General features: G+C 40.1%; 1 protein-coding gene across 2 annotated transcripts in view; it reads right to left on the reverse strand.

Moving 5' to 3' along the window:
• DOCK11 (dedicator of cytokinesis 11) overlaps positions 1-18393 on the reverse strand; it is a 133805-nt gene extending 115412 nt beyond the window's left edge. For both annotated transcript variants that reach the window (XM_021712283.1, XM_021712281.1), the window contains exons 1-6: positions 18283-18393; positions 18106-18195; positions 17193-17275; positions 16123-16192; positions 15390-15485; positions 1539-1673 (exon numbers count right to left, since the gene is read on the reverse strand). In XM_021712283.1, the coding sequence (XP_021567958.1) occupies positions 1539-1673; positions 15390-15485; positions 16123-16192; positions 17193-17275; positions 18106-18195; positions 18283-18306 (498 nt within the window). In that variant the 5' untranslated portion in view covers positions 18307-18393. The remainder of the gene's footprint in view (positions 1-1538; positions 1674-15389; positions 15486-16122; positions 16193-17192; positions 17276-18105; positions 18196-18282) is intronic.
• Between the last annotated feature and the right edge of the window lie 4352 nt (positions 18394-22745).

Consider the following 22745-nt stretch of genomic DNA (forward strand, 5'->3'; position numbering starts at 1 on the left):
TGTGTGTGTGTGTGTGTGTGTGTGTGTGTGTGTGTGTGTGTGTCTTAAAAAGCACCTTCTATTCACAGATCTTTATGCTTTTAAAAGTATTTTCTCAGGTCGGTTGTGGTGGCTCATGCCTGTAATCCCAGCACTTTGGGAGGTCAGGGCAAGAGGATTGCTTCAGCCTAGGAGTTTGAGAACCGCCTGGGCAACATAGCAAGACCTCATCTCTATTAAAAAAAAAAATTAGGCATAGTGGTGCATGACTGTAGTCCCAGCTACTCATGAGGCTGAGGCAGGAGAATCACCTATGCCCAGGAGTTTGAGGCTGTAGTGAGCCATGATTGTGCAACTGCACTCCAGCCTGGGCGACTGAGTGAGACCCCCGACTCAAAAATAAAAATAAAGCATTTTCTCATTGAATCCTCACAACAATCTTATTTGATAGAGTACACAGACATTATTAATCCCAATTTACAGATTTGAAAATTAAGATTGAGATAATTAAGTGCATTGAACTGGCATCACCTGCCTCCTAATCCGCCCAGTGCTCCTTCTAGTCCATCATGCCACCCTGGCTCTGTAATGTGGCTCCTAACTCTTGGTCAATTGACTTCTTATTCAGAAAATCTCTGTCTTTGACTTCCCACCCTGTCTTTGTCTATGCCTGCTTAGTAATTCAAATCAACAAACATTTGCTAAATCCCTACTGTGTGCAGGGTCCTGCTGATAATTATAGGAGCTATAAAATGAATAAAACATGGCTCCTGCAATCCAAAAAGGAATGTGCAGAATGAACCACAAGTTAGAGTGTGATTTGGTGATATGAAAGAGGAAAAAGCAAAGTGGTAGCACAGGGGAGGTGGGGTTTAACTCCACTTGGTGGGCGTGAGGGTGAGGAAGGATACAGAAAACATTTATGGCAAAAGTAGCATTTAAGTCGAGTCATAAAAGATAAGGTTCAAAGAGGAACAGAATGGAAGAGCAAGAAGAGGAGAGAAATGTAAGGCAAGCCACATATGTGTGAGACTCCATGGAGTGCTTATCCTGTTGTGACCAAAGCACAGAATATAGTAGGTGGTACAGGGAGGATGAGGCTAAAAAGTAGGGTGAGGCAAAGTCACTGTGGGCCTTAAATGCCATGGCAAGAGCTTCAGAGCTCACTCTGTGAGAAAATAAATCAAAAGCTAAAAGATCTAGAAAAGGCAAGCAAAGGACAGGATCTATGTCTTAGGAAGTTGAGGTAGAACAGGCAACAAATCAGGGGGCAAGAAGAGGAGACTTTAGGCCAGAGAAAATAAAGGGAGAACCAGAGAAAGGGTAGTAAGAATAGAAGGTAAGAGATTCAAGAGGCACTTTGGAGCCAGACTCAAAAGGATCTGATGAATGTTTAAATATTGGCACTAAATGATGCACTGAAGAGGATTCTGAAATTTCTAGCATGAACGTTCTGGTGGATGGAGATGTCATGAACTAAGACAGAAAAATGCTGTGGTTCTTAAAAGTCCATCAATAACCCTCTTGGAGAAAAAGAAATAGTACCTCAATAGCCTTACCTGAACAACATCAATGCAGGCATCCAAGTAGATGCAACCTTTAGATTCTTTTGAATTTTTCTCATCTTTATAGGAATTGAGAATGTATGAACCATCAGGAAGTTGAGTCAAGTAAAAATACCGTCTCTTGAATACCTATATGGGGAAATTCAGCAATGAGACATTTATTACATACACATTGCACCTGAAGAGTGTCTTTGAACTAAAAACCATGCCAGGCATTTTATCTAGATAATCTTCAGACAACTCTGAGCAGATGTTAGAAATTATCATTAGCTTCATTTGTTTTTAAGATGGAGAATGTGAAGTCCAGTGATTTACCCTCAGTTAATCAAATATCTGGAGAATAATTAAGATTTAACACTTTAAAGTGTATAAAGAATTCTTAGGCCAGGTGCAGTGGCTCATGTCTGTAATCCCAGCACTTTGGGAGGCTGAAGTGGGAGGATTGCTTGAGCCCAGGAGTTTGAGACCAGCCTGCACAACATAGCAAGACCTTGTCTCTACAAAAAAAAAAAAAATTTAAAAATTAGCTGGAAGTGGTAGCATGTGCCTGTAGTCCTATCCACATGGGAGGCTGAGGCAAGAGGATCACCTGAGCCCAGGAGGTTGAGACTGCAGTGAGCTGTGTTCATGCCACTGCACTCCAGCCTGAATGACAGTGAGACTCCAACTAAAAAAAAATGAATTTTGATATCTGAATCACTGACCACTTCACAATAGCATCTGTTTTCATTTAATTGCATAATATGATTGAATTTTTAAAATTTGATTTACACCACCACAAATCCACATATAAACACACACACACTATTCATATATATATAAACACTGTCTCTTGAATACCTATATGGGGAAAATCCATCAATGAGACATTTGTTACAAACACATTGCATCTGAATAGTGTCTTTGAATTATATATATATATATATTTCCATCTCACCTGCACATCTTAATGCAGTAACCTACACTGTACCAGTAACCCTGCTTCTGAAAGTCTGGCTTACTATGCACTCACAGGGAAAAACAGAGAGTCAATAGCTGCCTACCAGTTGTTGAGTGCCCTGAATGCTGAGATTTGAATCAATAAGCCCAATGGAACTGTGCCATTTGTTTGGAGTGAGAGATTCACAATGGTTAAGAAGTGGCCTGTTACAACTCACAGCCAAGCACATGAGAACAGGAAAAGGAGGAAGACTGCTTTGATGGATTCATGCTGTCCCTCTACTCTCCCTAAAAACAGTCTTGTAACCTGATAAAGGAGATGAGAACGGGGGATTAGGAGCTTTCTGTTGAATCTGTGCTTCTCTCAATGAGTCACAAACTGCAGGCTCTGTCAAGTGATTGCCGCAATGAACGGTAGAGTTTATTCCAGCGGCAGTTCCCCAGGATATGGATCTGAAATCACTTCAGGGTGAGATGGGAGGAGAGACTGGGGAATGGACTCCCGGTGATTACTGAGGAGACGCAGTTCTATGTATCTTGTCTTACTTGAAGAATTCGGCTTTAAGATTTAAGCTTGCCATTTTCAGTCACCCATCTGCTTATCCAATAGGATCCTTGATTATTTTAAGGACTTTCATTATGGAAAAAGTATTTGACAAGATCATTCTTGCAAACTACTTAACTTCTGGCAAAGTACCTGAAACATCAACAATTTATTTCTCCATAGCATGAGTAAGCAAAAAATATGAACACTGGTGTTTTTCTTTTTAGAAAAACTAGTAAAACAAAAACAAAACAAACACAAAATACTTGCCATTATTCTTGACTTGTTTAACTCTCACTCACTTTTTTTTAGTCACGGTCTCATTCTGTCCCCCAGGTTGGAGTACAGTGGCATAATCAGGGCTCACCACAGCCTTGACCTCCTAGGCTCAGGCGATCCTTCTGCCTCATCCTCCCGAGTAGCTGGAACTACAAGCATTCACCACCAAACCCAGCTAGTTTTTTTAAAAAGTTGTTTTATAGAGATGATTCCCACTGTATTGCCCAGGCTGGTCTCAAGCTCCTGAGCTCCAACAATCCTCCCACCTTGGCCTCCCAAAGTGCTGAGATTACAGGCGTGAGCCACCATGCCCAGTCACCATTGATTTTTGAATGAATGACAAAAATATACCAATGTGAGGAATACCCTAACAGATTAGACTGATACATGTTACAGTTTCTATTTTAGGAAGGGACCATGTGGGCTATACAGTATCACAGAAAGGAATCCAAGCAGAAAACATTAGCTCGTTTTCCAAAGTCAATCAAAGAAATGTCATTGTATTAGAATACAAAGGTACAGAAAGTGTGTGCATTTATGTAAGTCTTTCATATATTTATATATCTCATATATGAGAATATATCCACATAGTCTCATATTTGATTAACCCACACTTAAGTTTGCTGAAAGAAATCTAAATGAACAAAGAAAATGTTTATCATAATGCTGATTATATATGTATGTGTGCTTATTTTCATGACAAGGATTCACATCTGTTATTAAAATGATGCGACCAAAAGATCTAAAATCACACACTGAGATCATTTCAACTGCATAAACATTTAATGAGCACTTACTTTGCTTATGTATGACAAAAATTAGAATACATCCTTCAGGCAAAAAGTAATATGAAAAATTTCAACTAGATTAGAATTTGAATTATGGTCAAATCTAAAACCTGAAGTCTATCCCTTCAGTGGGACAGTCTGTAAAATCCACTTGCAGAGTCCACAGACAGCAACAAAAAGGAAGGTAGAAAAAGTGAAAGTATAGAGCAAGACATTTGTGGCGTAGAGTCAAATTATAGTCTGTGCATTTTTTTTTCACATCCAGCTGCCTCACCAAGCAAAGAAGTTTTGTGGCAGCTGCCACTTCCAATATTAGCAAAACACATCATTACAATAGAGATGGAAAGGGATATGAAATCACAGCAAATCACTTCCTGTAACATTGCAATTATGTCTAAATGTGATGCTGGGGTAGGTAGCTTATGACTCTGGGGAGAGAGCCTGAAAGAGCCTTCAGAAAGAGCAGATGCCTTGGAGTCTTATGACCTTGATCTTCAGCCAGGATCACTTGCTAACCAGCAGTGAAACTGTCCTCAAGACCCCGTTTCTCTCTGTTTCCTTACTTGTAAAATGATGTGATCAGAACAGATGATCTGTAAGATCATTTTTTTCATGATCTACAAATAATTTCATTGAACTTGAACAAAGAACACAGCAGTCTTCCTAGTGTGGGAGCTAAGTTCCCCAAGTGCTTTTTCTTTTTTTTTTTTTGAGTTGGAGTCTCACTCTGTCGCCCAGACTGGAGTGCAGTGGCCGCTCCCGGCCACTGCAGCCTCGACCTGCTGGGCTCCGGCGATCCTTCTGCCTCAGCCTTCCAAGTAGCCGGAATTACAGGCTCACGCTACCACGACCGGCTAATTTTTTGATTTATTGTAGAGATGAGGTCTCGCCAAGTTGCCCAGGCGGATCTCGAACCCGCGGGCTCAGGCAATCCACTCACCTCAGCCTCCCAAAGGCGCGGGATTACAGGCTGAGCCACCGAGCCCGGCTCCCAAGTGCTTTTTCATACACTAGGAGGACACTGTTTGCACAGCAAGGAGGTTTTTTTTGTTGTTGTTTAAATTAATCTCTATGTAGAAATCAGATTCTGCCCTCAACAACAAATTGCAAGATCTCTGCTCATTCTAATATTCTCTCATTATATGTTAGGTTTCAATTTCTGGGATGCTTTTAAGATGTCTTTTTCAAAGGAGAAAGTGATATCCTAAATCTCTCATATGAAATTGAAAGGGAAATCAGAAACACAACTTTTCTGACATTTCTTAAATTCCAAGTTGCAGCTATTTAGGGTACAGGTCTACATTTTTCTACATTTCAAAAAGAAGACAGGTGTTAAAATAATGACAAGATAGAACAATGGTAATTATATTATACCTTGCATTTGAAGGCCTCAAGTCCTTTGCAACCAATAGCTAATTCTTTTCATTTTGTAGTATTATTCACATTTTACCTAATAGCAAACTGGGGGACCAAGAGCTCACCCAAGTTCACACAGGAAAGACACTGGTAGAACTGAAATTTGTCATCATATAATGGTGACAATAGAGAGAATCCTGCCTAGACCCTTCGGTGGTTTCCCATCAAGGTTAGAGTAAGATCTAAGGTTGGGGGTGATAGATCGTGCCTGTAAGTCTAGCACTTTGGGATGTCGAAGCAAGAGGACTGCTTGAGGACAGGAGTTCGAGGTCAGTCTAGGCAAAACAGTGAGACTTCATCTCTACAAAAAACAAAAAATGAAGTAGCCAGGCATGGTGGCACATGCCTGTAGTTCCAGCTATTTGGGAGGCTGAGGCAAAAGGATGGCTTGAGCTCAGGAGGTCGAGGCTGTGGTGAGCTGTGATTGTGCCACTGTACTCTAGCCTGAGTGACAAAGTGAGACCACAACCAAAAAAAAAAAATGTTGCCCAGGCTGGTCTCAAACTCTCGGGCTCAAGCAATCCTCTTGCCTCGGCCTCCTAAACTGCTAGGATTACAGGCATGAGCCACTGCACCTGGCCACTTTCTCCTCTTTGACTCCCTTTCTTTGAGGCCCCAGAATTTCCAGGAAGCCTTCTCTGACCCCAGGCTACAGTGATCTGGACTCATATAGCACTTGGTCTCTATACTACTAAAGGTGGTGTGTGTGTGTGTGTGTGTGTGTGTGTGTGTGTGTGTGTGTGTGTGTGTGTGAGAAACCCTTTCTACAGTGGCTTATCTACTGTTACTCAAACATTCCAAGCAAGCTCCTTTGGGCCTCCATATTTCCTCAGCCTGAAATACTTGCTCCTCAGCCTGAAATACTCTTCCGCAACTATCCACACAGTTCACTTTCTTACTCCATTCAGGTCTTTGCTTGAACCTCACCTCCTTTGAGAGACCTTCTGTGACCACTTGTTCTAGTCATAGCACCTTGTTTTATCTTTTTCACAGAAAGATTCCTATCCAAATATATCTTATCTATCTGTTTTATTTGCTGTCTATTTCTAGACCATTAAGGTCCATGTTTCATCTACTGCTATATCCTCTGTACCTAGGAAAATTCTGCAAAATAAATAGAGAATGAATAATTCGATCTCCAGTGGTTTCATCCAATAGAGTGGTGTTTCTCTGTAATGCCCATATTCTTCTTTCTCCTCCTCCTTGCCTGTATTACCTGCCCTAGATGATAACCACAGCTGAAAATTCCCCAGCTTACTCAATGAGGAGTATGGATCTTGAAGAGTGGCCCACTCAGACCACCCAGAAGAAAAAAAAAAAAGAGCAAGCGAAAGGAGATGATTCTATATGATCAGGTCCTGCCAAGTGTCCTGAAGGTCCTGAGCTTTGGGGACGACAACCCTTTGAACCCTTTGTGGAGCAGGAACAAAAGCCTTTTGTCATGTAGTTGCATCCAAGATGGAAAAAAGGCAAGAAAGTTGGTGCATCTAGCATCCTCAAAATCTGAAAACCTTTTGTCATTTTATATAACAAATCTCAGGAATGTTTATCTATTGTGTGCTACCTAGAGGGTAACGATTTACTGCTAAATCACATAAACCAGAAGCCCTGAAAAAGGATGCTTCAAAGGTTAAGAGGCAGAGTAGGTAGGCCAGGAGTAATGTAGAAGTGGTCAGGGGGACGACTTGACATGTCTCAGACAGAACAGAACGGAAGAGTCTGAAAGGAAAAGGAGAGCGAGACAGCAGAAGAGCAAGAGACATACTGGGTCTCAGAACTGTTCTAAACAAAGATGAAAGAAACCACGGGGGAGAAAACCCCAAGACTTAGAAAGCTGAACCAGTGATACGAGAATGTCAGGAACTTCATCCTGCAAAAGAACCCCTACCACTAGGTTGGCAACCTAATAGATCACGCATCTCTCTCCATCATATCATTTTACAACCCTGCCAAGTTTTAATATATCACGATGTCCTACCCTCTGGGAAACTGGGTAAAAATCAAATAACTTTTCTTAAATAATTTCACCCTATCAGGGCACTGGAGATTTTTTTAACTATTTAATTTGAAGCAAAGTCTAGTGGGGGGTCTATAATCCACCCGTCTCATTGCAGATAAATTATTTTATTGGATTTATTTCAGCATGTCATAAGCCTGCTCAAATTTTCAATGACTCAATTATTCACATGATAAGGCTCACATGCCAGATCCTGGCATTCAGGGTCCTCCCACAATCCTACTAATAATATAAAATCATAACAATTGCTAACATCTGTGAAGTGCTTTCTACAGTGCTGTCACCGATTAAGTGCTTTCCTCATAATATATGAGTCCTCATAACAACTTTGTGTGTTCATTACTGTTATCACTTTCATGTTACAGAAGAGAAATTGAGGCACAGGGCGATAACCAAAGAGCCAAACCAACTCTCTCCCATGACAACTCAACTTCATTTAACACACCTGCCTACTACCACGTTCGCTTTTTCCTTTTTTTTTTTTTTTTTTTACGTCAGGCTCTCACTCTGTCTCCCAGGCTGGAGTGCAGTGACACGCCCACAGCTCGCTGTAGCCTCAAACTCCTGGGCTCGAGCAATTCTCTAGCTTCAGCCTCCCAAGTAGCCTGGAGCTAATTTTTTAGCTTTTGGTAGAAATGAGGTCTTGCTATGTTGACCAGACTGGCCTTGAACTCCTGGACTCAAGCAATCCTCTTGCCTTGGCCTCCCAAATTGCCAGGATTACAGGCATGAGCCACTGCACCTGGCCACTTTCTCCTCTTTGATTGCCATTTTTTGAGGCCCCAAAATTTCCAGAAAGCCTTCTTTGATCCCAGGCTACAGTGATCTGGACTTATATAGCACTTGGTCTCTGTACTGCTAAGGGTGGTACAATTATTATTGTTTTTTTTGTGTGTGTGCCTCACTTCCTGAAAAGGTTTTAAGCTTTACATATAACACTTCTTTCCATCTTCCACAATGTTAACACCTGGTACTAATAAGGTATTCCAATATCTATTTGGTAGCTACAAGCCTGTAGTCCCAGCTACTCAGGAGGCTAAGCTGGGAGAATCGCTGGAGTTCAGGAGCTTGGGGCTGCAGTGAGCTTCGATCACACCTGTGAATAACCACTGCACTTTAGCCTGGGCAACATCGCAAGACTCTGTCTCTAAAAAAGTAAAATAAAGTAATTATCTATTTGGTGATTAATTCATTGATTCCTAAAAGTATCTGACACACAGGACATAACTAATGAATGGTTTTTGGACAGTGATAAATGAATGAGAGAAAACACAAAAATCAAATTAGTAAAAAATTCCTTACCTATAATAAACAAGTGTGAACCATTTTTAGCTGCAAGAGACAGTCTAGTAGATTTGAGAATATAATTGGTCTAACATCAAAAATTAAAAATGTTCTCTTCCTTTTGTTCCAATACACAGAGTGACCTTGGTCTCCTAGCAAGTATTCTAATATTGTATGTGCTTTCTTAGGTCAAATCCTCTTTTGATTTGTTGTTCTCCCACTGAAGAGGAGGAGGGAAAAAAACCTGCTATAACAGTTAAAGTAAGGTCTTTTGGATCCTGCTATAACAGTTAAAGAGTAAGTAAGGTCTTTTGGATCCTGGATATATAACAAATGGCTCTCTTTTGTGCAAAAAAAAAGAAAAGAAAGGGCACTAGAAGTGAGTCATACATCAAGCAGTTGAACTTGTAACCCCGATAACATACCAAGGCAATTCAACATTTAATTGCTGAGAATGGGAAGGAGAGAGCTGGAAGAATGTGACCAAACTGAGCCAAGAAGATGCATAAAGGTGGGTGTCCCGTGAGTTGGCCAAGAATCTGGAACAGTTATTTTCTAATGAAAACCCACCCTCAAGATCAAATTCTTCCTTATTCCATATGCCAGTATATCCCTTAGAGAAAATAATTTTAAATACCAGGGGAAGGTCACATCCAACATCATAGCTCTCTAAGTCCATATTAAATTCCTTCACTGATACAGAAAGAAGTTGAATAAAGCAGATGTCTCCAGCAGCTACTTGGGAAAGAAAGAATGTAAATGAGTAGGTTTCTGTTAGGATTGGAGTTTCTGTCTAAGGAATTATATATTTTCTACAATATCTTAAACTTGTCTCCAACACTTTAACAGGAATTAAAGAGTGAACAGGGTGTATTTTCATTAACTAGAAACCACAAATTGAAGAAATTAATCACTATGATAAGGCTTGTCCTGTTTTAACATGAATACCAAGAACAAAGCAAGCTGCAAGTGCTGAATAAAATGGTCACTACACTCAGACAACCAACAGAGCTTTTCTTTGAGAGAGAGAGACAGAGACAGAGACAGAGAGAGACAGATAGAAATAGAGATAGAGATAGAGAGAGAGATAGGACTCTTGCTCTGTCACCCAGGCTGGAGGGCAGTAGTCTGATCACAGCTCACTGCAGCCTTGAACTCCTTGGGCTCAAGCAGTCAGGCACAAGCCACCACACCCAGCCCAACAGAGCTCTTTTGCAAGAGCTGCATGACGCCAGCATCCTCCTCAGTGAGAGGAAGTACTCAGACACAATGCACTGTGACTTCTGGAGTAATACACATCATTAGCAGCTCTTCTGAAGCCTGGGCTCCTCAGGGCAAGTTTCTCAGTCAACAACAGGGTTACTTAGCAAGCATTTCTTGGAAAATAATGACAACTGCAGAAAATGATGCAGATCATTATATTTTAACAACTGACCAGTGCAGGGGGAAAGATATATGCTGGGGAAATAAACATTTTTTATTCTGTAAATATGGGGTCCTAAAATATTCCAGTATGAAGAACTCAGTTTAGTTTTTGTTTGTTTGTTTGTTTGCTTTTTTTGAGTGAAAGTCTCACTGTCACTCAGGTTAGAGTGCAGTGGCACACTCACGACCACTGCAACCTCAACCTCCTGTGCTCAGGTGATCCTTCCGTCTCAGCCTTCCAAGTAGCTGGAACTACAGGTGTGAGCCACTGCACTTTGTTTGTTTGTTTGAGTCTAAGTCTCACTCTGTCATCCATGCTTGAATGCAGTAGTATGATCATGGCTCACCACAGTCTCGACATCCTAGGATCAGGCACTCCTTCCATCTCAGTCTCCCGAGTAGCTGGGATTACAGGCACACACCACCACGCCCAGCTACTATGCATGTACGTATGTATGTGTGTTATGTATTGTAGAGACAAGGTCTTGCTATGCTATCCAGGCTGGTCTTGAACTCCTGGGTTCAAGCAATCCTCCCGTCTCAGCCTCCCAAAGTGCTGGGGTTACAGGTGTGAGCCACTGTGCTTATTGAACTCAATTTAGTTCTTCTACTGGTCCCTCTCTTCCCTAGAGCCCATCACCATCAACTTGAATGTTCTTACAAAACTCTCTGGCAAGCTAACTAGGGAGGTTTAACTTTGTAAAGCAGCTCATATACAAATTATTTTGGCTACAATACATATATTGCACTATAGCCCACGTGGTTGCTTCCTCAAAAGATCTTCTAAAGTAGGAATCTTTTAATTCCCTTTTATCAACTGCAAATTGCGGAGTCTCTTCTAATCCTCTTTCTTTTATTTTCTTTTGCACCTTCTCTCAGAATTCTGTTTCTCCCTTCCTTGTTATTAGATTCCCTTAATTCTGACAGGATTCAAATTGCACAGGATAAAGGACTCAGCCTCATTTATAAAAAACACTTTGAAGTTGTTGTGAATAATTTCAAACTTTCCAAAGGACTGATTCTATATAACTTTTTAAAATTCAGAAATTTGGTCAGACACAGAGGTTCACGTCTGTAACCCCAATAACTTTGGAAAGCTGAGGTGGGAGGATTGTCTGAGCCCAGGAGTTCAAGACCAACCTGGGTAACATAGCAAGATATCATCTACACACATAAAAAAAATTTTTAATGTAAAAAATAAAATAAAATTCCGAAATTTGTGAATGAATAAAGACCCTTAAATTCACACATTACTTTAAGAGGCACCAAGCCACCCTGCTTTTATTTCCTATCAATCACAAAGGAATCTGCAGGCCAGTGTCAAGCCACAGAGCATCAAAGAGCCTCAAAGAATGAAGGAAGAAGCTTGGTTTCTGAAGTCAGTTATTTGCCAAAGAGTCATGATTAATACCCAGATTCTGCTGCTGTCACTTCCTGGCTAGTCTGCTATGAGTTTGCAGGGGTTATCAAGACTTGGATTTTCCAATAAGAAAAGGTTCTTTGCACTCAACTCTGCAAGTTGCGGCTCTGTGGTGCTGGTTTGCTGAAGCCACCAAAGCTCACCAGTGTGGGCTGGGGGCCCTAGCAGGTAGGGCACCCCAGATGCACCAAGTGTAGACCTGCCTCCAGTGCTGGGAAAATGACTCAGTTAATAGCACACCTGAGTCATCTTCCCATTTGCTTATGAGCACCATTATTATTCTTCACTTCAAAGATTAGCATAGTAGAAACAAATACAGACATTGTCCTCCCTTTTATATACATAGAGAGAAAGAGAGAAATGAGGTCTCATTCAAGCTATCCTTCCACCTCAGCTTCCTAAAGTTCTGGGGTTACAGGCATGAGTCACCATGCTCGGCCCGTTGTCCTTTCAGAACGTCTCAAACTCTTGTCTACCCTTTGCCTCAGTTCTTCTGCCTCTGCCTTTCCCAACTACCCAAGAGCTGAGTCAGCTCCTTGCCCCACCTTGGGTTTAGCCTCTCTCCTATGCCTGAACCAATCCAACCTCGAAGCAGGAAGAACTTAGAAGATTCTCCACCCTGTAACAGGGCACCTCAGGGTACAAGCCAGAGTCCCTCAGCGCGCCTTTGTTCAAAGACCTGGTTTTCTGCTTTGGCTCTTACTCCAAGTTCTAGCCTGGCAACTACAAAACTGCTACCCATTAGCAGAGGACTAGTCCTCTGCCTCCAACACTCACATGCCTAGTATTGACACAGGAAAAGAGCAGTCAAAACTATAAAAGTCAATATCCCAGTTCCAACTAATTTCCATCATGTTGAACTAAATAATAATTCAAACACAATTGTGATAGGAAAAAGCTATCTTGGCAAAATTCCTCAGAAGGTTCTGGCTGAATCTTCCTCTCATGCCCATTCTAGTGTGATAAATCCTGAAAACAACACTACCGCTATGGCTTAGGAGGTAAAGTCAGAGTGTAGGATATAGAGTTATCTCCCCAAAATAAAAATGGCGATCAGGAATCCACAGTGGAGAAGAGCAGGGATACATATGAGATCTACAGCCAAAGACGATTCCCAAACCTCAGTACGATCTTGACATTTCAAAGCATTCCCTGTTAATTTTTCTTAAAGTTGTGGAGCCTTGTATGACCAATTTGGTTTATTCCACTTTTCCTTCATTTACCTACTGTTTAAAAATAAAAAAATCCTTTCATTATATGTGAATTATATCTCTCACACACAAAAATAATAAGTGGCCAAATATGAGCAGCTGAGGATAAAAAGAGGCAAAAAGAAGAGCCTAGCTCAGCAGTGGCAAAGCAACATTAGCTGGAGACAAGAGGCAGCTGGCTCCTTCAGCTGGGCCATTTGGTCACCAGGTTGCCTGAGACACATCAGCCTCTCCATGAATTTATGATTCCCACTTGGCCCCTGTAAGTGTTGGAGTTTTCAATCTTGGGGATAGAAAACATACAAGAGGAACAATCAATCTTTCACTAACTGATTGAGTTAATTTTCTATTGCTGTTGTAAAAAATTACCACAAATGTAATAGCTTGAAACAGTACAAATTTGGTATCTTACTGTTCTGTAAAAGTCTGACATGGGTCTCGCTGGACTAAAATCAAGGTTTCAGAAGAGCTATTCTTTGTTCTGGATGTTCTAGAGAAGAATCCATTTCCTTGTCTTTTGTACCTTCCAGCAGTGGCCTACATTTCTTGGCCTATAACTGATTCCTTTCTCCATCTTCAAAGCCTGCAACATAGTATCTCTCTCTGATCCTGCTTCTGTTCTCACGTCTATTTCTCTCACTCTCCTTTTCTGCCTCCCTCTTCCACTTATGGGGTCCCTATCATTACGCTGGGCCCACTTGAATAATTTAGGATAAGCTCCCTACCAATTGACTGGCTATTTTAATTTCCCTTTGCCATGGAAGGGAACATTTATAGGTTTTGGGGATTAGGACATGGACATCTTTGGGGGACCCATTATTCTTCCTAACATATCAATTAATCTGTATTTCACAAATTATGAAAGAAAATGTAAAATAAGTATGTTTTGATTCATAATATATGGGCTCCTAAAAACCAGAAAAGTCATTTGAAAAGCAAATTATAATTTAAGGGTATTACAGAAACCATTTAAAGGACTCTGTAGTGAATTGTTCTGTGAAGATATTAATTTCCTAACGTCTTGCTTTATGAATCCGAATTTTCACATATTGTTTACTTACTGTTGAACTAAAGCTTAAGTATGGGTAAAGCATTTTAATATTTTGAGGATGCTAGAGGAGGGGAGTGGGGTAAAAAACTATAGAATCGTTTTCTGATAATTTGCACCAACTTACAACCTTCACACATGCATGCACATTTCTGAACCTGGTAACTCTAATAGGAGATATATTATAATAAAAGACTTGATTCTCATTTAGCTAGTGAGCCCTGATAGTGTAGTGGTTAAGAACTATAGGCTCTAAGAGCAAACCGCTAGGTTCAAATCCTACCTCTGAACACTTGGAGCTGTGTGACCTTGTTTTCTTTCCCGAATGTTTTTGAGCTTCACTTTCTGTATCTATAAACTAAGAATAATAATAGTACCTATCTCATAGGGCTGCCATGACAATTAAATGAGATATAGAATATAAAACACTGAGGATGGTGCCTGGTGCATGTCAAGTCCTCGATAAATGGGTTCTTTTATCACCGCATGCTGAGGCCCATGCTCAGGTGCAGGAGATAAACAGGAAGCATCCTACAACTTGGATTCATTATTTTCAGAGCTTGAAAATGAAAGTGAGAACAGGACATGGCCACTAAAAGGAAAGCAGCAGGCAAAATATTAAATTAAGATAAAATTTGAGTCTTCCCTTGGTAGACACCCATGGTTTCCACTTGCAGGCTATGTGAAAGATAGAATGACCTTCAGTGCTTAATGGAAGTGTGAATCATCCTCAGCAAACCACATGATCTTATATTGAATATCTAAAAGAACAGTTATATTTGGTATCAGAGCATAATTTGTTTTTCTGCTCAGAATCTTCAAGGAGCTTGTTCGTTTTTTGTTCAAATTTTAATGGCCGTTCACAGCCTTCCAAACAAAAGCTGACCTCATGACCGAGGCATTCAAGACTCTCCACAATTTTATCACCTTTAGTGTATCTACTTTTGTCTCACACAAACTGGCTACCCTGACCAAATTACAAAGTTTTCCAACTAAGTTGTTCTGATCACTTGAAAGTACTGCATTGTATAGTAGTTAATTTGATACATTTCTTAACTAGTCTGAAGGTTACTGGAAACCAGGGCCATCATCTTAGATATCTACATATTTCCCCGAAGTGACCAGTATGTAACAAGTACCTAATTAACATTTTCTAAAGAAACGGATTACCTATTTTTCCACTCATTAAATTCATTTCTACATATGAACCTTCTGTGCCCTTTTTTTCAAAGCTATTTTCTTCATTAAACTGACAGCTGATTCAGAAGATAATAATTACATTTCTTTAAAAAGTTTCCCTTCTAAATTTATCCTTAGGTTTCACATTTTTAAAATTCCATGCATCTGTGAAAATCCTCTCACTATACACTTTTTTTGCTAGGGCTAATTATTTAAAAAATATATATTGTTTCCAGACAGGCTACTTATACCAATATCCTTCAAATGAGAGAATAATGTAATAACTACTTCCTACCTTCATGGTAACCGTGATGGTGCTATTTACATTTGCTTTATGCAACCAGCCTTGTTTTATCACACCGCCTTTCTGAGAACACAAAGAAGATGAGTCCTGAAATAGAGCAAAAACCATCAGTAAAACAACAGCCAGTCGCCATCTAATTACTCAAATATTGGGGTACACAGAAAGAGGCTCTGCCCCATTTCCTAATTATAGCCTCAAGAATCCCTATTCCCTGTGAAGATGTAAAAATTTTGACTGTAGAACAAAAGGCTCTGTGCTGGGCACACAGTAGGTACTCATAGTTATTGAACAGTACGAGCTGTCTTCTGGGACAGTCTTCTGCATTATGTAAATAGTCAACCTGCACCTGGAAATGTCACAGACATCCGGGCCATCTATCCCAAGAGGGATCTATCACGCAAGAGAGCCAGATGAATCACCATACCACATGCCCAATGTAAGAAAGGCAATTCACAAGCATGTCCCACAGGTGGAAGATGACATGTTTATATATAGACCACAGCCCACTTAACTTGTTTCTTCCTAAACCCCACTTGGAAATGCAATTATTTTTTAAAAATTAAAAAAAACAACAACTCACTCTGTTTGAAAGCTGGCCACAGATCATTCAAAAACAATTATTTCCCTCATCTTTTCTCAAGGAATTTCATTTGGAATCTTTTTTAACAGAAGTGACCGTGAAGAAACTGGTACAGTTGTCCCCAACATGGCCCCCCATCCTTACCTCATCTTTCTCACAGTCCTCATCAATCTCAAATACATGATTAGGAATCTTTTCCGGTCTCAGAGATTTGCTGAAAATACAAGAGAATTGTCTTAGACACTGAACAGAACAGACCAAGAAAAAAAAAAAAATAACACAACAACGATGATAACAAACAGACAAAAGCAAGATGAGTAGATTTCTTTCTTTCACAAACAAGAAAATGACAAAACATTCTTTCTCCTTTCAAAACTAAGATTTTTTTTCCTCTGAGTAAACCCACATTACTATTCTATAAGGACTCCCATGTATGCCGGATGCAGGCAGCAGCAGAGATATAGCTAAGCCCAGATACATTGTCAGGGAGGGCAGAAAGTACTGAGAACCCTGTGCCAGAGCTGTTAGTAGTGGAGAAAGACCCTTCTCTTTCTCCAGGTCCAAAAGCAACATGGTGCAATTCTGGCTCTTCAATTTGTTTGCTATATGACCTTGGATTGGTCATTTTAGGACTCAGATTTCTTCTCTGGGAAAGTGCTTTGAAAACTACAAAAGGCTACACATATGTCTTATTTCTCCATTGTTTTTTTCCAAAAATATTCCCCAAATGATATCCTGTGATAAAGCAGGAGAAAACGGAGAGCCCAAGCAGGTTGAGTGACTGGTCCAAGGTCATCCAGTTAGAAAGTGACAAATATAAGAGTTGAACCCCAATAGTCTGGCTCCTGGGCCAGTGTGGTCACGCCATTCCTTTGACTCAACTGAAAGAGATGCACTTTTTTCAAGGGATGTCCGGGGTCATCAAATTGACCCAAATATCCTCTAGCTTCTTCAATGACACCACCAGAAAATGCTCACTACATAATCCAGCATCAACTAAAGACCAGTTTATGATCAATGCAGCTGCACCAAAGCCAAAAAGGGAGCTCATACATTTTGGAAATAATTTAACTAAAATACGGCATTTATGCAAACATACTGTTTGTTTAAAATTTTGCTTTATTATAATAACAGAAAGGTTTCACGTGTGGTCTTAAAAAGGTAAAAAGTTTTATAATTCTTCCTTGAATGTTTCCCTGGGATGCTAAACTTACCATGGCAACATCCGAAAGTCCCCAGAGAAGTCTTCATACTTGTAGTTTACCACATGCCAATCCATGCTATAGGTTTTAATACACTGAAAGAAAATAGAAATATTTAATTTGAAATACAGGAAAAGTACCCATACATCCACTTTTTAAAAGTCTGGCAATATGCTGATAGACTTATTTTTTTTTTTTTTTGAGTCAGGGTCTCTCTCTCGGTCACCCAGGCTGGAGTGCAGTGGGACAATCACGACTCACCATAGCCTTGACCTCCTGGGCTCGGGCGACCCTTCCGCCAGCTCCCTCCTGAGACTACAGGTATGTGCCACCATGCCCAGTTAATTTTTTAAAATTTTTTACAGAGACGAGATCTCGCTGTGTTGCCTAAGCTGGTCTTGAACTCCTGGGCTCAAGTGATCCCCCCATCTTGGCCTCCCAAAGTGCTAACCCTAGCACTTTGGGTTAGCAAAGTGCCTGTAACCCTACAGGCATGAGCCACCGTGCCCAGCATGATAGACTTTTAAAAACCATTTGGGAAATGTTAGTACTATGATCTTCCTTTGAGGATTAACTATGTTTCTCTAACCCAATTGGTGGCAATAAATCCCAATTAATAGGCCCTTTTGAACACTCTGACTCCCAGTTCAGAGGGTATTTAAATCCAAAAGAAAAACACTTAAGAACATATGTTACTTGTGGAAATGTTTAAGCTGTATTCTCTGAATCGCATCATATAGACTTGTTATGTAAATCAGTTAATTTTAGTGATTTTATTTTATATTAAAGGAAAAATTATTTTAAATAGTTTAGATTTATTATGTATCTATAAATAAATAGATTACAAATATATAAAGCTATATTAATATTTTCTATATGTTAAACTGATGACGAATGTTCCTTTGTGGCCTTTGAACCTACTTACCTCTTTGACAAATAAACTCTGGGCCCTCTTTTCAGCATCTTCTGGTACAGTGGACTGTACTGTTCTGCGCTGACGACCTATCACTGAGATCTAGAAGACAAAAAATATTCTTGCTGTAATAAATGGCTTAGAAAATGTAGGGTTTTTTTTTCTTTAAAGAAGTACTTGTGAACTCACAGATATATCTTCCATTGGAAACATAAGCAGGTCTCTGAGGGGATCACTGTAAATCTGAGTTTTTCTTTGGGCGATAACATTCTCATAGTCCAGAGGCTCAACAACTTTAGCCTTTTCCTTTATAAGAGATAAAAATAAAGTAAAACAAAGTTATTATGGTCAAACTCACAAGAGATCAACTCCTTCCTATGTACTAAAGAGACATTATTTCACAAAAGAAGAGATTACTGATGCTGATAGGTACTTAAGGGAGACAATTTCACAAGAGAAATATTCTTCCTAACTAGACACACACACCAAACACACGCATACATGCACAGACTCTTCCCTCACTAAAGATAAGAGTTCTGGAGAAGTAGTACTGCATTCTGCTTATTTGGGTGCTTTCCAAAAATTTATTGAATTTTAAGTAAAACAAATAATGGTATATTTGGAAGCCTGTCAGTTGGTATTTACGGCATCTGCACTATTCACTGGGTAACTGGCGGGAAGAAAGTATCAACATTCATGTGCCTAATCTGTGCCAGGTACACTGTCCAAAGGGTGTACCAAGTTCCAGCATATCTGAGACAAGCATGGGTTCTAGAGATGGTTGATCACATGGGTAGGGCATGAAAGGGTAAGGTTCTTGGTAGTAAAGTCAGTGGATCCCCACAGGACTTCTAGGCAATAGGACATTGACAGTAGTGTCCCAGTCTGAGGGTAAAGTTATAAGAAGCAGGGTCTACAATGCAAGAAAGCCAGGATTTAACTTATTAACAAGAGTAATAATAATAGCCCAGGTGCAGTGGCTTATACCTATAATCCCAACACTTTGGGAGGCTGAGGCAGGAGGATTGCTTGAGCCCAGGAGTTTGACACCAGCCTGGACAACATGGCAAGATCTCATCTCTACAAAAAAATCAAAAAGTTAGCTGGGTGTGGTGGTGTGCATCTGTAGTCAAAGCTACTCAAGAGGCTGAGGTGGGAGGATCACCTGAGTTTGAGGCTGCAGTAAACCATGATCATGGCACAGCACTCCAGCATAGGCGACAAAGTGAGACCCTGACTCAAAAAAGGTAATAAAAATAACATATTTACTGAGTCCTTTCTATAGGCCAGACATTATGCTAAGCGCTCTCTGCACATTTCCTCATGTAATACTCATAACAACCCTATGAAATAAGTTGAATCATTATCCCCATTTTACAGATGAGGAGACTCTGGACTTAACTCAGGTTAAGTAACTTGCCTGCCTTCAGACCTAGAATTGAAACCCAGGTCTGTGACTGCAAAGGCTCCGCTCTTTCTCCGTCACACTGCCTTTCCTCCCCTCAGAAATAGACACAGACGGCTCCCACCCCTGCATGTCCATGGCTGATCATGTAACCCTGTGCACACATGCAATGGACCCCAATCCCTACCACCAGTTTTCACACTGTCATAGCCATGCATGCCATAAGCCCCAACCCCCACAGCCACGTGAGCTGACCCTGACTTCCATCACTGGCCATCACTACTATACATGTACCCACAGCTGGCAAGCATGCACACCAGTCCTGGTGTCTGCAAATATGAAAAAGGAGGAGGAGGAGAAGGAGCAAAAAGAGGAGGAGATACATAAAGATACTAATGTACAAAGTGCTAAACTAGGAATGGGATCCCACTACCTACCTCCCTATCATTTTTTCCTTCACTGAACTGACCAAGACCTGATATACCATCTATTTCACCTCTCTGCCTATTTGAGGGCAGGGATCTTCTTTTATTTGTTCACTGCTGTAACCCTGGTGCCCAGAACAGTACCTGACACATGATAGGTGTCCAATCATTAATTACTGAATGAACTTTGAGATATTCAGATTCAACTGGAGTCATGATTCAACATGCTATTCTACACCAAGGTAGGTATATATCAGTGGTTTCTTATAATGACATTTTGTTTAAATGAAATTATTTTATTTAAATTTTATAATAAAAGCTGTATAAAAAAACTCAAGTTTAGAATATACTCAAACTTAATATTATAATGGAATCAAGATTATATTTATATTTGTGTACATAGTATTTGAGGCAGTCTCCAGCATACCATATCCACAATCCTTTCAGAGCAGGTTTTTTTTTTTTTTCTTTTCTTGAGTTGGTGTCTCACTCTGTTACCCAAGCTGTGGAGTGCAGTGGCACCATCATGACTCATCATAGCCTCAACTTCCTGGGCTCAGATGATCCTTCTGCCTCAGCCTCCTGAGTAGCTGGGACTACAGGTGCATGCCATCATGTCTGGCTAATTTTTTTTTTTATTTTTTGTAGAGATGATGCCTCGCTGTGTTGCCCAGGCTGGTCTTGAACTTCTGGACTCAAGTGATCCACCTGCCTCGGCCTCCCAAAGTGTTGGGATTATAGGCATGAACCACCGCACCCAGCAAGAACAGTTTTTAGCCATGGTTCTCAATAGGTCACAGTTATATCTAAGTTCCTTATCTGAAGGGCATCTCAGAGTTTTCTCTAGAAGATAATGTTAAAAGATTAAAGCAGGCCAGGCGCGGTGGCTCAAGCCTGCAATCCCAGCACATTGGGAGGCCAAGGTGAGAGGATTGCCTGAGCCCAGGGGTTCAAGACCAGTCTAGACAACACAGTGAAACCTTGTCTCTACAATAAATCAAAAAATTAGCCAGGTGTGGTAGTCGCACCTGTAGTTCTGGCTACTTGGAAGGCTGAGGTGGAAGGATTGCCTGAATCCAGCAGGTTGACACTGGGGTGACCGTGAGTGTGCTGATGCCCTCCAGCCTGGATGATGGAGTGAGATTCCTACTAAAAAAAAAAAAAAATTAAAGCAAACTACTCTAACCAATGAGATCAATATTCAACAAGTCTAAAAGACCCTAACAAAGATACATTTTATTTCAAGTTGAATTTGGATTTGTAGACCCATCAGATCAAAGCAAGCTGATCATTCTTATAATGTCTAGTAAATACTAGTGCAAAATGAGTTGAAATAGATAAGATTGGGTGCATTCAGGGTGGTATGGCCACGGACAAAATGAGTTGAATTAGAAGTAAAAAATCCTATGTGGGGAAATGATAAGAAAATGTGACCTGTTTGTGCCATACCTACCATGTTTTAATGAATCCAAATGAAAGAAAACTGACTGCAACTTCCAGATGTAATCCTTGGGAGTCTGTGATCAATTTTTCAGAGAAGTTGAATGGATAAAGCTCTAAGAAAGCAAGCTTTAGGACTAAAAATAATTTAAAAGTCTTGCTTTTGGTGTCAACTCCATCTTCTCAGTACAGATTGCAAAAACAATTCTCAAATTTCAATGTTTAACCTGTTGAATTAGCATCTGTTAACTTCTCTGTACAATAATTTCACAAATACCTACTTCAAATAAATTTGAAAAAGAAAAAATCCTCATTCAGCTTTCTAAGGTAGTTGTCAAATTAATATTAAAAAGCACATGTCAAAATGAAGCACTTGTTTATTCTTTAAGAAGCTTTTAAATTGTATATTGACAAAGTATAATATAATTTGAGGGGTACCAAGTGGTGTTATGATTTTTAATATACTGTGGAATAATTAAATTAAGCTGATCAACATAGCTATCACCTCCAATATTTAATTTTTTATGATGGGAACATTCGAATTTTTACTCTCAACAATACTAAAATGTATAGGACTCAGTTATTAACTATATTCAGCATGCTGTGCTATTGATCTAAAAGAAATCAAATTTATCCCTCCTGTTTAAGTGAGGCTTTGTTAGGCTATCATCTCCCTATTCCCTCCATCCCCCAAGCCTCTGATAATCACCATTCCACTCTCTGCTTCTAAGTTCAATTGTTTTAGATTCCACATATAAGTGAAATATGCTGTATTTGTCTCTCTGTGTTTGGCTTATTTCACTTAGCAGAACGCTCTCCAATTTCTGAATCACTTGTTTAAATGTAGAGTATATACCTTCTAAAAATGAAACCTACAGCTCCGCATGTGTTTTCAAGGTCATATATTCATGTATAGAAAACAAGGTTTCACTTTTCATTTAAAACTGATTAAACCAAGCATGGTGGGTCTTCACTCCTACTTCCTTTGTCAGGGGTATCCCAACTGCAGAAAAGTTGGGGTGGCTGTCCTGGGTTCCACAAAGCTCTTCCTAATACAAGATCCAGGCCTGTGAATCAGGCTTCATCTGTCTAAGAAGAAACAGGAGAAGCAGCCGGAATCCTACATTTGCCTTCCAGTAGGATTCAGTTGTAACTCTGCTGGCATTAGAAACAAAGAAAACCTATAGAATTATCATGAATTAATGGTGGCTCTGACCAGCAGTCCAGAACATATCCCTTACCAAGCCTTCCTATTCAGCTTTACTATTCTATTAATAGACTTTAAAGCTTCTACCGCACTCAAAGAAGGTCTTTCTTTCGGGTTTGTGATTTATTCTTTCTGTCAGTTTGTGCATCGATTGGCCTGCAAAAGTGCTTTTTCA

This window comes from Carlito syrichta, unplaced genomic scaffold, assembly GCF_000164805.1.
Source record: "Carlito syrichta isolate Samal-C Ts95f unplaced genomic scaffold, Tarsius_syrichta-2.0.1 Scaffold303164, whole genome shotgun sequence".
NCBI lineage: Eukaryota > Metazoa > Chordata > Mammalia > Primates > Tarsiidae > Carlito > Carlito syrichta.